Source organism: Papilio polytes, unplaced genomic scaffold (genome assembly GCF_000836215.1).
Source record: "Papilio polytes unplaced genomic scaffold, Ppol_1.0 DF822845.1, whole genome shotgun sequence".
Lineage (NCBI taxonomy): Eukaryota > Metazoa > Arthropoda > Insecta > Lepidoptera > Papilionidae > Papilio > Papilio polytes.
The window spans coordinates 4,322,242-4,338,810 of record NW_013526359.1 but is presented as its reverse complement, the minus strand read 5'-3'; the positions used below and the strand labels follow the sequence as shown (position 1 = coordinate 4,338,810).

Genomic DNA, 16,569 nt, shown 5'->3' with positions numbered 1-16,569 from the left:
CCAGTTCTGAAACTATTAGACAACTTATTTAATTGATACTGTCGCTTTTAACTCAGAGCAATACTTCTACTTACTTACTACTTACTTACTTACTACTACTTACTTACTTCTTCTAATACGTCAAGACTCAAGTTACGCGCCAATCTATCCATACTTCTAGTGACATTGACAGCTGTCAGCTAGGGACGTGACGTTTATGCCGATAATCTAGAGTTGCGCCAATTCTATAGCACGGTACTAATTTTATTCCTAACAGTACTTAGCTTAGAGATTCTAATTTTTTAAATTACGTTTTATTTCGTTTGAACAAATAAAATGAAAAAAAAAACTGATCCTGAGCAAGACTACAACAGAAATAAAAATAAAATAAATCAAGACAGTAATTAAATTCAACATAATAAATTGGTTTTGATTAAAAAATTATATTATAATTGGAATGGGACCATGCATAGCTTTGATAGCAAATGAATTAACTATGCCTTAATGAGCTTGTGATACTTTTTATTCAGTCTATATGTTCCTCCAGACTATCCTTACTGTTATGCCAAATTGCATCAAGATCCATTAACAGTTTAGGCTACAAATCTGTGTGATTTTATTACACACATAAAAAAATAAATGCGTTTGTCAGGCGACGCCCGCGGTGCCCGAGGCGTCAGTGGAGCCCCCGATGAACGCCGGCGTGCCGCCCGTGCCCGCGCCCGCGCCCATGCCGCTGCTCTGGCAGCAACAACGACAAGGTATTTACCAAATATCTCACCAGCTCCGAATATTCTACTAATTGTTGCTCAGAGTTTTAGGTATAGCGGTGTACAAGCACTGCGCACATGTTGATGATCTTGAGCTACTATGATATTTGAAATGACTTATATATTGGTAGATTTAGTTATGTTTAGGTAATTTTCTTAGAGTAAAAAACTCCCACAAGGGGAGGGAATATGTGTACATATTGCATTGATTTTCATTTTTTGACAATATTTTTTTTCTATGTTTTTTTATATGTTGATATGTGAATTAATAATATGAATAAATCTGGTTGTAATATGTCTGATTACAGTATTGTAAAGGTATAATTTTTTTAATATGTTTTGTATAATTTCTCATTTCAATTGAATTCGACCTTACAATATGTGCAATTATATGCTTAAATTAAATACGTTGTGTATTTGGTTATACTGATCTATCGGCCTATTGGAAATTCATCCCATTGTACCGATTATAGCATCAATCTGCCTAACAGAAAACATGCAGCTATTCCACTTTTCAGATAATATGTTGAAAAATTGTAAGATGCTTTGAAATATTTGTGAGGTGTTTTATTCGTTTTTCTTAATTTTTAATGTAAAAGATATTTTTTTAATTTATTGAATTTCCATCTCCAGTGGTGCTAGACTCTGCTATCTTGGGCGTGCTGCCATCCAGCGAGTTGCTAGGCGCACGACGCGTGCTGCCGCCGCACGCGCACGCGCACGCGCACGCTCATGCCCACGCGCACGCGCACGCGCATGACGCGCCCGGCCCGTACGCGCCGCTGCCGGTCGACCCACTCGTCGTCAACTTCGAGGAAGGTATGCGTCTCTACTGAAATTACATGTACTAAGCACCTCGTATAACAGTTTGGGAACTACGCTTCTTATTGTGAGCTTTCATTGATACTCCATCGAAAATATACATATATGTATGAAATACTGTACTTTTTGGGTCTAACAGCCTTTTAAATAAATGCAGTATAAAGTTAAACTTATGAATAAACTGAGTATTAGTAAATATAAGTACAAATTTTGCTTATACTCTGTTCATTCCCAAGTTTAAATTTATACCCCGTTTATTTGTATGGCTGTAAGTATTTGAGTTTTCGATTTTTAAATTATGTTTGTGTATGGCAGCTTGGTTTTTTTATAGTTTAATTTTAACCAATCTGTTTTAAGTTCATTAAACATTTAAGTTAATTAATATAAAACTCTAATTAAATCAGGTTTTTTTTTTTATTTTAGAAGTACAACAGTTCTTATTAGTAGTTGGAAACTATAAAATTTTTATTAATTTTGTCTTACAATTTAATTAACAATTTGAATTAAATTTCAATATTTTTCTTATGTATTTAATCATTAAAATAAATAAGGAATTGCCTTTTCGATGGATTTAATCAATATATAGTTGCTTTACTAGATTTAGTAATGCTCACAAGATTCCTAAACTGTTGGGTGCTTTTAGTACATATGAAATGAAAAAATTGTCATTAATATTGACTTTGTAGTAGAACGCAATAATGCGACCGAAATATCGGCTTATATACGATGTAATACGTCACTGAGTCTCACAGTACATAAGGAAATATATTAAGAAATATTTCTAGGGACAGGATAAAAAGTCTTTCTAAAATTTTTAAAATATTTTTTTCATAATATTTTTTTTTGTTTGAATGTAATAACTTAAAAAAACCATACAAACGAATTGAGTACCTCCTTCTTTTGGGAAGTCGGCCAATAATATGAAATTTATTTAAACATATGATTCAAGATATAAAAAAATGTCTTATGTAACTTTTAGGGGAAAAATTAAGTAATGAAATATTAGTTAAAAATTCAAACATCGCAAAATAGTATGGAAGGTATTCAAATATTTAACAAGAATAAAAATTCACAAAGAAAATAATGGTGAAATAATTTTACTCAACATAACAAATTCCTAGTCAGAGATGTTATGTGAAATAGGTAAAAAAAATAGAAAGAAATTAAATTTTAAATTTATATGTACACTATCTTGTCTGCTTACAGTCAACTGTATAAAAATTAATACATTTACAAAAGCTTACAAACTTGTATGGCTTCGGTTTTAAAAATAAGCATACATGTATTCATAAACAACATATACAAATTTATACAAATGGATATTTAAGTAAATATATGTTTTTAAAACCAAAATTGTACAAGCTTACGTTTTGTAAATGTATATTTATATACTGTACTGGAAAAAGGTATTTTTCCGAGTTTTTTCATTTACTAAAATAGTTATAAAAACTGAAAACTGTTGTGATTATGAAATAAGATAAATGTGTGAATTTTAAAGATTTAAAACTTTTTATCGTGTCTCTAATAAAAATATATCTATAATAGGTATTTGTGGGACTGGTGCGTTTTGGAGCGATTGTAGCGTAGGGCTAAGATTTAATTCGCTCACTTAACTTATCTCTGCTTAAGTTACGGCACTAACGCATTACAATCTGTCTATCATATATAAAATACATAACTTGACAGAATAATGCCTAATTTTATGTGCCAATACAACCCTCAATATATAATTCGAAGAGGGTACGTTCTTTAGATTTAAAGCAATATTTATTTTTGTTTCTAGTTTTTATTCAATAAGATTGTTTTTATTTTACACATGTAAAAAACTGGGAAGTTTTATAGATAGATTTCAATGATTTTTTAATTATAAAAAGTGTATAGTTTTGTTTCACTTCTCAGTTTTTTTTGGATTTAATATTAGTCTGTTATATTTATAAATATTTCTCATTGGATTCAGTTTTTCGATTTTATATATTGAAAAAAAGTTGTTTTTTTATGCTAGTTTTTTTGTGAGGCTGAATCCGAAGAGAATGTTTATATATGTTTCATTTAATTTTAAAATAGTAAAGTTTTTAGTTTGCCAGAGGAGGGGACTTTTCGTTGTAATGGACGTTTATATTTGAAATGCAAATAATCGAGAGTTGAACTTGGTCTGTGTCCACTCTCGTAGTAAAATGCCGAGTCGGTATTTTTATATGTGCAATAAATTAATATATAATGTAACCTTTTTTCATATCTTAGCTAAATAGATTCATAATTATCTCGCTTCATTGAAATATAGCGATAGATATAATATAGCGGAGCAGTCATATTTTTAATATATCGAGTTGACTGCCGATCTTTGAAAATATGACTGCAATAGATCTTTTTGTTTTTTTTATATAGATGTTGATATAATCCTTGTCTATGATAGTAAAAGTACATAATAAAATAGGTTAATATATGGAAATACAAATAAAAATATATATACACGAATTGTAAACTCATTAATTGTAAGAAGAGAAGAGAAACAAAAAATGAAAAAAAAAGCTTAATGCCTTTAAATTGTTTGTTAGTGAGTAGGATGTTAAAGGGGCTTAGCATTATAATATTGCTGTCCCGCTCACTTAGTACTGCGCACCGTGAGATAGATAGAAACAAAGTGTAAAATGTTTTTTAGATAATAAATTTCATTACTGGCACATCACTATCTGACGACTGAAATATGCAAACACCTATGTACAGATAAAAAACTATATTAAATGTGCTCTCTAATAAAATATCGCGCTTTTCAATAGGTATTACAGAATTTCGAAGGAAAAAAAAAAAGAAAAAAAAAATTAAGCGTAAAAATTAGTTAGAACTATTTGGTAATACAATTAAAGCTTACGATTAGAATTTTCTTAAGATTGTGATTTTTATTATGTCAGTCGTAATCCGGTATCTAAATTGTTTTTATATTTTGCACTAAGAAAGTTCCTAATATACTACGATCACAAAAAAAAACAACACAGAAAAGTTGAATAGTTAAATTTATTTAGGGTCCATCGTACGCCTAGTCATTATTTATGTATGGAAAATTGTCAATGGTTTAAAAGGAATAAAAAAAATAAAAAAAGACTGACTCAAGTCAGTTAATTTTTACATCATTCGCTGTCCAAAATTCTCTTACTTTTCAATAATTAAAATTTCATAAGTAGTCATATATTTTTATATTTTGTTAAATTAGAATTTATTAGCTAAACTTGTTTAAATTGTTTCTCAGATTCAATTTCATCTGTGAATCTGACAAGCAGTCGCTTGACTAACTTTTAATGTTTACAGAGGACATAGCACGAAAATTAATGAGAATGTATATGTAACTTCATTAACAAAATTTGTGTAAGAACTGTGTAGCTCCTTTCGGTAAATTACACGAAATCTTATACAAATTTTGTTAATAATGTAAAGACTATTTTCTTGCATATTTTCGTGTTAGGACCTCTGATTGAACTATCTTAAGTATACTAAAATATACTTTGTTAAAGATTTCGTGAAAAACTAAGATTTTGTGTAATTAATACGTTAATTTTTCACAATTAAAGATGAAATTGTTTCCCGTTGGGCTGATATGACCACCGATGAATTGACTCGAAGGGATTTTTCCCATTGGGTCGATTGATTCTATGGATTCGGTCCACCCAATAGGATTCTTATCCTATCGGCCCAATAAGAAACCCAATCAACGGTTTCTTGAAACCAAATTTTCAAGAGATTTGGTTACTCTGTGCAGGGAGTAGACATGAATTCTGCAAATTAGATGTTTTTGTAAACTGGATACTAGAAGTGATACAAAGTATCCACATTTGTATTTTTAATGTGTGCAATTTGTTACTTTTTTCATATAAACTAATACAAAAGACAGAGATGGAGAATTGCTAGTGAATTGGAACTTGTTGCACCCATTCCGAGTCCTGTCCACACCACATCGGGTTGTTTGTTCATTTAAACTTAGTTATTAAAGATATTGCATACATTACATAGCGTTGAGTGTGTTAGGCGATTTTCATTTAAGCTAGTTACTGATTATAGGAACCGGTATTTGGTGAAAACATGTAATATTTTGGCTTTGTTTTTCGATTTAAAATTGTATTTTAATTATCGAACCACTAAATAAAAACGTTTCGTAACATGATTTTTGTAATTATTTTTGACCGCCCCTCCCCGCGACGCTTTCAGTACGTCTTCGGCAGGAACACGCGGCGGCCGCGCGACGGGCACAAATAATTACGAAAATCATTATACCGTTGCCCGACGCGTTCTAAGGCCGCTTCGTGTTCTTGCAGAGTCGGACAACGAGAGTGCGCCCTCCTCCACTCCTACTAAGACAGCCGCCTCGCCCGACGACCCCACCAAAATAGCTCGCACCAAGTCACAAGAACTATTACTGTTAGAAAAGATACAAGCAGAAGCAGCGGCATTCTACAGCTACGAATCACAACCGACACCTGAACAGACAAACGAAAGGAAAATCGTCAGAACAAATCTCACATCGAAGTACGACAGGATATCACTCGACGAACTAGCGGGTAAGAAACAGAACACAGATACAAAAAACTCTCTAGATTTTAAAGTACTATCACTAGACGAAATAAGAGCGAAGAAGAAAGGGACGGAAATAATAAAAACGACACCTATAAAATTGAATATAAATAGAAAAAGAAAATTATCAACACAAGAGATAAATACCACAACAGGTAATAAAATAATCAAAATGGTTAGAAGCAATTCTATAGTCTATAAACAGGTTGATAAAAACCCTCCGACTAATCAGAATAAAACTGGAATCAAACGTAATGAAAATTTGAATAGAAAACGCACGCTGTCGGAACAAAGCGATATTTATGAGCAAGAAGATATAGAATTAGTAGATAATTGTTATGAATTTAAAAGAATTAAAATAGGCGAACACACATCGAAACCTAGATTAATTAGGAATAGACAATCTAGTAATTGCACTTCGAACAGTGAAAGTAAAGACGATGATATCGAATTTAATAATAAAACTGATGATTCAGACTCTGAAGTACAATTTGTTAGTATAGAGTTATCTGAATGTGAGGACAAATTATCAGATACTGAAATAATAGATGTAGATACAACGAAAATGGCGGATCCTGTAGATATTGTTGATTTGTGTGAAGATGTTGAAGACGAGATATCGATAACTAATTTAGATTTAGTCAAGAATGTTCCAGATGTAGTCGCGAGCTGTCATAAGAAAATACCAGAGAATACCGACAAAAATATACTGAATGACATCGATGCTTTATTAGACGATGATTTATGATCGTTTATATAGTCTCCACTGTCTTACTGTAAAGAAATATTGTGATCTCTTGTAGAAAAGACAGAAAACAATATATTATGCAAGTGTTGAGAAGTCCACGGTAAGGATCGTACAAATTTTCACATAGTTGAAATTCTAGTTACATGAATTTTAAAAAAATGTTCATTTTGAACATAAAATCTCATAAAAGTTTTTTTAGGATAAGTTTTTAAATCTACATTTTGTAGATGATTGTTTACACACGACACAAGGATTTTTAAAGTGTTCAGAATTTTATTAGGTTTAGTAAATTAGTGAGTGTAATTAATTTAGCTAAAATTTTACAAAAATTGTAATTAAAATGGTTTACTGTAGCCTTAGAAATCTGTATTGTAAAGTTGTTTTATCAAGTAGCAATAATAATTACCACAACAAATTCTCGCAAGAATACGTCATTTCAAAAAAACTATTTTATGTACAGTAAAAATGGGCTTATTATTTTAAAATACTTCCGACAAAAATGTTTTTCTCAACGCATGTCGTTCATTTCGTAGAAAATAAAGTCACAAGTTAATTATTTTTAAGCAATACTTTGTAAGTACTGGCAATATTTGTAGGCACCTAGGTGTAGGATGTTCAGAGCTTTAATTATAATAATTTGAAGTATGAGTGTTCTTTTTTTTTTCACTTTATCTTAACCAATTTATATTGACAAAAAATCCAGGATAAACCCCAGTGTCCTGTAAAAGAATTAAAAACTAATATTAATTGTTTATGAACTTTATTAATATATCATGATTTGGTACATTATTTTACATATAATAAATAAATGCTTGTAATTATTTAATATTAAAAAGCAAACATACATAAACTTGAAAGGATCACAAACATTTAAAATCAACCTCCTCAATATCGACATTCCAAAAATATACTCCGGTTTATTCGATCGCTGTAAAATTGATACAAATATTAAAAACTACGAATTACAATCAACCTCGGGTTTTTATATCTATGAAACTAGCCTCAGAAGCAACAAAAAGAACGAGACAAACATATTTCTGCGACACAAGTGGGACAGAGATAGACATATTTCCAACGTTATATTTTGCTAACTTCAGAGATATAAAAGCCGTGGTATGATTTATTGCAATTATTTTCATTATTTCAAATTTTAACGTACTACTAATGAGTGCTCAATGCTACCAACATTACCAAAATAATCGATGTATGAGAACAATTGTAAGTGAACATTTTAATAGATATCAAATTTAACATTCTGAACAAACATGTAACAAAACTTCACCAGTCAACATCGTACTAACAAATCGGTCGAGACATTCGGTATATCGAATTTATAATTCATGTCGATTAAAAGAACCGTCACATCGATAACTGGTTAAAAACACAACACATTTAATGAAAACAAACACTACATTTATATACAGGCTTGGGTTACCACTGCCAACAAACTTGCACAAAACATTACTCAGTTTAGATATTTTTCTACAAGTCTTTCGGGAGTGAAAACTTACAGAAAACAAACATATAGGTCAAAACATAAAACTTGGATTTCAAAAACAATTGTTTAGTATAGTATTTTTCAATTATCTTATCAGTTTAGAACATTATTATAGTGCAGAACATAATTTTAGCTATAGCACGCGCAACCGTTCTTGATCCGACAGGATATTTGAAAAATAAAGGGTATAAAATCAAACATGCATTATATTTTTAAAACTAAACATACAAAATTGTATTTCATTAAACATACAATTTGGTATGCATAGTGTTAACAAAAATTGGACTGAAATGTATTTGCTGACCCTCAATTTTAAATTTGACAATGATGTTTGTCTGTTACACACGAAAAAAAAATCAGTCAACATTTATATGAAAAAACTCGTATGCATTGTTCCATGTTAATGATAAAATAGTATATAAATATTGAGAAAAAACATGAACAATACACAAGTACTTAGCAATAATGACAGTGAAAGATGAAGTGAAATTGAAAAAATTTGTACATTGAAAAACCAATACTATGGGAATGTTTGGGTTACAATTTGTAATTCAGTTCATGGAAAATATAGGAAATTAAATACTAAAATTGGCCTCATCTCAGCGTCAAGTTTTACTAAAAACCTACTAGACGATTGCCAACCTTTAAATTAAATAAATAGTCAACGCGATCAGTCCAATTCAATCTAGAAACAAAAATTACAGGCAACATAGAAATAATTCAATATGCAAATTATCAATTGTAGTTTTCTATTAAAGAAGGCTACATTGATCGCTCGTTAAAAATCTTCATAATAATAGATTATTGAAACTATTTTTTTTGTCGTTATTTAAAATCACTGACGTTTAAATTGAATCTATTTTAGTAACGATTCGAAGCGGGATATTTTATTATAAAGTCGAATAAGTGTAGAATAAACAATTCATTGGGGCATACATTTTTTATGTCTATTTCTACAAAAATGTGCATTCGAGTGCTTCAAATTTTACGTCCGAAATTATCTACAAGGAATAAAAACTTGTCAACAGCAATTTTAATGGTCGACAAGCCTATCTACCAAAAGGCAAGAAACCGTAACGATTTCGTATCAATTCTCATATAAAACCTTTATTTAAACCCCCCGTACCACGTCATTCACGATTTAATTTTAAAAGCGTCTTATACCCTGCTAATTGCGATACTGTTCCTCGTATTGTCATGTTCAACACGTTCCGTGGTAGGGGGGCGGGACGTATCGAGCCGCACTATAGGCCATACAAACTCCATACAATTACAACTAAAACTGCCGTAGGAACTAAATGGTGAAGCGCACCGGAGATTCACTGACATCCTCACACTGGACAGCTAATTGAAAAATATAGCTTTTTCTTTTAGACTTAAAATGTTTACATTATTCCAGTAAAGTAGGCCAGTGGTTGAAGCCAACATCTGCGTTACTCTAATACTGACTTGATGTAAATTCGGCATTACTGTCAGAATTCTAATAAATCTATGTTAAATTTCATGATCTCTACTTTTGTTTTACATTTTTTTGCTAGAACCAATCGATAGCAGCGCTTCTCATCTGGATATCTTTGACTAGTTTCCAACCGCTATCGTTAAAATTGTAAAAATCTAACAAACACAAAATATCACGGCATTGTCCAGCGGGATAGTCAGTGATGAGATTATTTCCTCTAGAAGCTAACTAGTGCGGTAACACCTATCTAGTATAACATAAGGTCTAAAATCGTACGCAGTCTGGATCTATTTCTTTGAGGAGCTCTTGATCTGCTGCAGCTTGAGGCGCAGCGCGTCCATATCTGCTTCATTCCTTTGTGAAAATGACTGCGCTGTATGTAACTGGAACAATAAAAATATACAATATAAGCTAGATTTTTTATACGATAGTTATTATGTACTATCTTTTGCTCCATTAGTATTTTTATACAAAGTTTATATGTTTTATAGACAGTTGTCAAACAAGTTTTTTGTTATAAACTAAACAGTGTTACAAAATAAAATATAAACATTTAAATAGGGATGTGGGAAAGGGACCATAAACTACAACCTGTCAACATTAAGAAAGCAATTGTCATTTGTGCGTTGGGTTTATTGACAAATTGTGACAAACGTAAATAATAAAATAAAGTAAAAGGTTAGAGTGGGCATGTTATGAGTCGTTGTCGCCATGTCGATGTCTCTATGTTATACGACGAAACGATAGGGACATAAACCTGAAAGTGTTAAGAATAAATGTGGATGGCTACAAAGGAAGAGGAAGACGGAAAAAAGTATGGATGGATTGTGTGAAAGAGGATATGCTTAAGAAAGGAGTGGATTCAGATATGACGGCTGATAGAGATGTATGGAAGAGCAGCACATACTGTGCCGACCCTCCGTAAGGGATAAGGGCAAGTTGATGATGAAGCGGCACGGGAATATGTAGAAATGTATAAGTGGCGTACCTCTAGCTGCGGGTCGATGCTGTGCGCGCGCGGCAAGCTGCCGTCGCCCAGCGAGTCGGTGAGCGCGCGGTTGTCGCCCACCGGCGTGCGCGGCTGAGACGTCGGACTAGAGTCTATCTTCAGACCTGCCTTTGCCTGCAAATTACAAACCGATAAATAAATTTTGATTATGACTACATCTGTAAATGCTAAAATTCTACAACTATAAATCTTACTAATATTGTAAATGCGAATGTTTAGATAGATGTATGTTGAGTTTGTAGCATAAACGGCTGAACAGATCTCGATGAAATTTGGCATAGATGTAAAGGATAGCCTGGAAGATCACACAGGCTGGATTTTTAATTCCACGCCGACGGAGTCGCGGGAGAAAGCTAGTGAATAAATAAACTTATTGTTTCACATTAATTAACATTTAATGGAGTCTTGGCTCTTGCATTAGAGTCCCCTGTTCAGGAGCAAATCCCTTCCCCATTAGTTAATAACAGAACAATTAGCGCCTTAATAAAGTAACAATGAAAAACATTATAATTAGATTTTATTTTTAAATTGACAGAGAAAATTACATATGTTATTGTAATGGACATTATTGTACCTGTAATGCTCGCAATCTCTCTAGAAAGACGACATGTGACTTTTCATCGGTCTCGTTGTTGATATCTGGAAAAGAAAATCTGTTAGCTTTCACTTCAAAATCTATCATATTTCTATTCGTAATTAGTGTTAGATAGTCTTAAGTTTCAACAGATTTAAACTCTAGCTACATAGAGCAGGAAACGCATTTAATGAAGATATCGAACCAAAAACACTAACGGATGGTTAAAGGTAGCTGGGAAACCGGCCACATATCTCACTAATATTATAAATGAGAAAGTTTAGGTGGATGGCTGTAGGTTTGTTAGAGTTTGTAGCCTAAACTGCTGAACTGATTTCGATATAATTTCCCATAGAGGTAGAGGATAGTCTGGAAGAATACATAGGTTACTAAGTTTTGTTTTTTTTTTTTTTTTAATTCCACGCGATCGGAGTCGCGGACGATATAAATATCATTTTAGTCGTATTATTAAGCACGTACCCATATTATCAGTTTTGTAGTCATGTTTGTAGACGGGCATGGTGGCCGCCTTGCGCAGCTCCGCCACCTCCTTCAGGCCGCGCTCCACGTAGTTGCGGAAGTAGAACGAGGAGCCTTTCATAAACGTCCAGATGTCCACTTCCGGATGCCGCTCCTGTAACGTTCATAAAAACAATGTCAAATAATTTAAATACACCCTTCTTTGACCAATTTTATAATGAAAATTAGTCAGCTTCGATTTTTTTTAATAATGTTACTTTGCATTATGCATAGTAGCAGAGTTTTGTTGTTTTCAAATCTTATCAAATTTTTGTTAATGTACTAACATTTTTTGTAACCATTCCAACTAATAAATAATGTAACATAAACATTTAGTTTATCCTTAGTAAAGCTGTTTCTCCCGACTTCGTAAACGTGGTATTAAAAAATTGTAAAAAACACAAGCTACGTTAATCACTTGACATTGCTTTTAATGGAAGAAGAATTTTGGAAATCCGCCTAGTTTATCATCTATAAATACATACAAAAATACAAATCCTTCTTTATAATATACTGGCTTTCGCACGCCCCTCCGTTGGCGTGGAATTAAAAACAAAATTGCGTAGCCCATGTGTTCTTCCAGACTATCCTTTACATCTATACTAAATTTCGTCGAAATCCGTTCAGCCCTTTAGACTTAGACTACAAACTTTAACAAACAAACATCCATCCATATAAACTTTCGCTTTTATAATATTAGTATGTAATAAAGATAAAAGTGTACTCACTCTAAGATCATACAGCTGTGACAGAGCTTCTCTCTTATGCTCCGTAGTACTAATTCTGTTCAATATTAGCGCCAGTTCCTCGTGCAGCGCTCGCGGCAGTCTGCCCGCGTGCAGCGCAGTGTTGGAACTCACATTGCCCACGTTGCCCACTCCGCCCACGTTGCCCACTCCTCCCACGTTCCCAACATTGCCCACACCACCAACATTGCCCACGTTGCCCACTCCTATAGGTGCGCCGTTCATAGATTCAACCATATTCTCCTTCTTATCGTCTTGTTTCAATTGCTGTAAGAATTATGGTCATTTTAACACTAACAGTACTATAACTTTGTCAATCTATACTAATATTATAAAGAGGAAAACTTTGTATTTTTGTATGTATTGAAATAACTCAAAAACCAGTGGACCGATTTTAAAAATTCTTTCACCATCAGAAAGGTAATTTATCGGTGAGTAACATAGGCTATATTTTATTATTACTAATGTTTAGGAACTATTAATAATAAGCGTGTTTCTGGACGCCAAAAAATTACTAAACTTTAACTTTTTTCGGCTTACGCTGCCTAAACCGTTAGAGATATATAAAAATAAATAACTAATATATAAATAACCAGTAATATTTCTACATCTATCAAAATATCCGATCAATCGTTCCGGAGATTATTCGAAACAAACACGGACTTAAAGACAAGCAATTATTTTAATAATTTTTCTTATCACAAAACGTATATAGATCAAATGTATCAAACTTGTTTTTTTACATATAGATACTCAAATAACTTTTTAAACAGTCAGAATAATAAAGCGAAAACACACACTTCTTTGTTGCCTAAGATGTCAGCACTTACAGCATATTTTTTGAATAATCCTTTTTTTTAATAAAAAGCCCTACACTAACTTCACGCTTTAGGCTATATGTTTTTACGCCATTAAACTTAGAGGGTAAACATTTTGGATAAAAATCCTAATGTGGGAAAGAGACCATAAGTTGCTGCCAACATCAAATAACCAAGATTGCTAAGGTTTGTCATGTCATGTAATTAAAAAAAAATTCAAAATTTCATGCGGGTGAAGCCGCACGGGAACAGCTATTTTGTATAAAATTCCCTAATTAATTAAGATCTAACAAATCATATCTTGAAGTATTTTAGTTTTTAATAATATTTAAACATATAATATTAATATTATTACCTTTAATACTTTGAACAGATACGGCAGGAGGTCGGATTCATTGACATCTGGTATTTGCTTAAGATGGTTTATTATCGCCCAGCTCTTCATCTTCACCAGCGTATGTACAAGTGTCTTTACAGTTCTGAAAACAGTAATAAATTTAATTAAAACATATGTAGATACAATATTCTTATGTCAAAACCTTTATTTACCCAACACAACATAATTTATTCAAATATATGTATACTTCAGTCACTTAAAACTAATTCGATTTGTATTCCTCAAAGGAGGTTAGGCGGGAATACATACGTCAGACAATAATTGGTATAGAAAATACTTCATATTACTGGTATGTGTATCTTTATCTATACTATTATAATAAAGCGTAAACACATACTTCTTTGTTTCTAAGATGTCGGCAATTACAGCATATTTTTGAACAATTCTTTCTTTAATTAAAAACCTTACACTTGTGTCACGCTTCAGGCTATATATTTTAACACCATTAAACTTAGGGGGTAAATATTTTCGATAAAAACCCTAATGTAGGAAAGAGACCATAAGTTGCTGCCAACATCAAGGAAGCAAGATTGCCAAGGTTTGCCATCTTATATTTTGACATTTGCTATTGATAATTTGACAAACGTAAACAACAAAATAAAATTTTCATAATTTCATGCGGATGAAGCCGCACGGGAACAGCTAGTTCTATTATACACTCAGATTTTTAGAATTAGTTATTAAATAGTTTTTGCTCACGACTCCGTCCGCGTGGAATTAAAAAAATAGTAAGTATGCCTATGCGTTATTCCATACTATCCTCTACATCTATGCCCATAGAGATCCGTTCTGCAGTTTACGCTACAAAACCTAACAAACATGTATCTAAACTGTCGCATTTATATTAGTAAGAGGATTAACAGAATATTACCTATATGGTGTGTCACTGATATCAGTATTTTTCTTCCAATAGTTATTAGGGTAAGCTTTATAGAAGAGATGTATCTTGTAGAGTACAGCGTCGTAGTCTATGGAGTTCACGTCCCATGTTGCTATCATTTTTAGAGTCTTCCAGAAACATTTCAGTAATAAATCTTGGTAGCGTGGGAAAGCCGGGTCTGATACGCCGATGGATTCGTGAAGTAATGATACTATTGCACTGCGAATAATAAAATTATGATTTTAATGGTCGTTTTACATTAGTAAATCAAAATCAGTGCAAGATTATAACTGGAAAAATATTAACCCACACAGTCTGTTGAGTAAAGGTATACTTCTGTAGCGCTGATTGATCACTGGATTGGGATTATGTAAGCCAGGTATGATTGCAACACTTTAGCAATCAAAATTATGGTCTCACGTCTATTGTAAATGTCGAACTGAATGTAATTTTTCAAATTATTTTCAAATAGATTCATATTCAGCACCTAAATATCCGACTCGAAGGACCAAAGACAATTTTGCTTATAAGCTACTATAAAAAGCACAAAAGCTTGAATAATCTAGTTACCATAGCAACGGGGTTCTTGGCGAATGTTCTAGAACGCTAACGCAGGCGTTGTTCAATATCCGCACGTAGCGCTCCGCGTCGCCCGCAGCGCCGCCCAGCGCCCGGAGCAGTTCCTTCAGCACTTCACTGAGTGCTTCCTCGTTGGCATTCCCGCCGCAATCCACGGCGTCATAGAACTGAAATGATAAAAGCATATACATGTTGAACATCATATATTACACTAACGATTCCAGCAAGGTATTAAATAAATAATTAGTAGCCTATGTATTCTGCCCTACTGTGCCAAATTACTTAGAGATCCGTATAGTAGTATAGGCTACAAATATACTTGGATTTAACAATTTTTGAGACAAAATTCAAAACAAATGTTGTTTAAACGGATTTCTTTCAAATATCAGAATAATTAAATTTTCTTTAACAATATTAATTAGTATTATATGTAACAGTTCAAATAGATTATAGTTTAAGATTAGATAATTGATATTACATAAGCCTGTATGGCTAACAGAATTATTATGCAGTAAGCACATAAGTCTATCTAATGAACTAATGGAATAAATTATGCAATACTTCTATCCACTATTATTGTTTACAAAGTGCCTATAACTATATTACTTAAGTAAACACATTTTATTTTAAGTTTTTATTACACTATACTATAACCAATTTATATACCAGTGCGGTAAACATAAAAAATTTAATTTAACTACTTATTCTAAAGTAGTTAAGCATTTAGCTTAAGTGTAACGGAATATATAAAAACAATAACAGGATGGTGCACTATCGATAGAAGCATGTTTCCACAAAAACCCTATCTGGGGTACAAGACCCTTTTTAAAACCAAACGTGCATCCAAAAATTAATAAATCTCGTGATTTTGCTATTGCAATTTCGATATCATTACTGACATTTTAAATCACCGAAAACCAATAATTTTTAGAATTTTTGACCAACTTGCAAGGTTACTAATTTGTCTGCATTTTTTGTGTTACCGCATATCTTCGGCCCTGGTGAACCGATTGTGATCATTCTTTTTTTTATCCGAAACGTAATGCTAGCAGGTGGTTTTTACATCGCAGTTACGTGTCTCAATCCAACTTCGGCAATTTTTTTAACTGAATTTTAGACCAACTTTCCAAAAGAAGTTTATCGATTTGTCTGTATTTTATGTGTTACCGCATATCTTTGGCTCTGGTGGACCGATTTTGATAATTCTTTTT

The 16,569-nt window shown here is 32.5% G+C and overlaps 2 protein-coding genes across 2 annotated transcripts in view; one reads left to right on the top strand and one right to left on the bottom strand.

Annotated features, from left to right (window-relative positions):
- The window catches only part of LOC106105519, a 9,806-nt gene extending 2,279 nt beyond the window's left edge, over positions 1-7,527 (top strand). The window contains exons 5-7 of the mRNA XM_013285885.1: positions 632-740; positions 1,383-1,568; positions 5,876-7,527. Coding sequence (XP_013141339.1) covers positions 632-740; positions 1,383-1,568; positions 5,876-6,879 — 1,299 coding nt within the window. The 3' untranslated portion in view covers positions 6,880-7,527. The remainder of the gene's footprint in view (positions 1-631; positions 741-1,382; positions 1,569-5,875) is intronic.
- A 119-nt stretch (positions 7,528-7,646) lies between these two features.
- Positions 7,647-16,569, bottom strand: part of LOC106105351 (cytoskeleton-associated protein 5) — a 32,817-nt gene continuing 23,894 nt past the window's right edge. Inside the window, exons 26-33 of the mRNA XM_013285642.1 lie at positions 15,350-15,525; positions 14,771-14,998; positions 13,858-13,981; positions 12,667-12,951; positions 11,900-12,053; positions 11,420-11,484; positions 10,825-10,959; positions 7,647-10,219 (exon numbers count right to left, since the gene is read on the bottom strand). Coding sequence (XP_013141096.1) covers positions 10,124-10,219; positions 10,825-10,959; positions 11,420-11,484; positions 11,900-12,053; positions 12,667-12,951; positions 13,858-13,981; positions 14,771-14,998; positions 15,350-15,525 — 1,263 coding nt within the window. The 3' untranslated portion in view covers positions 7,647-10,123. The remainder of the gene's footprint in view (positions 10,220-10,824; positions 10,960-11,419; positions 11,485-11,899; positions 12,054-12,666; positions 12,952-13,857; positions 13,982-14,770; positions 14,999-15,349; positions 15,526-16,569) is intronic.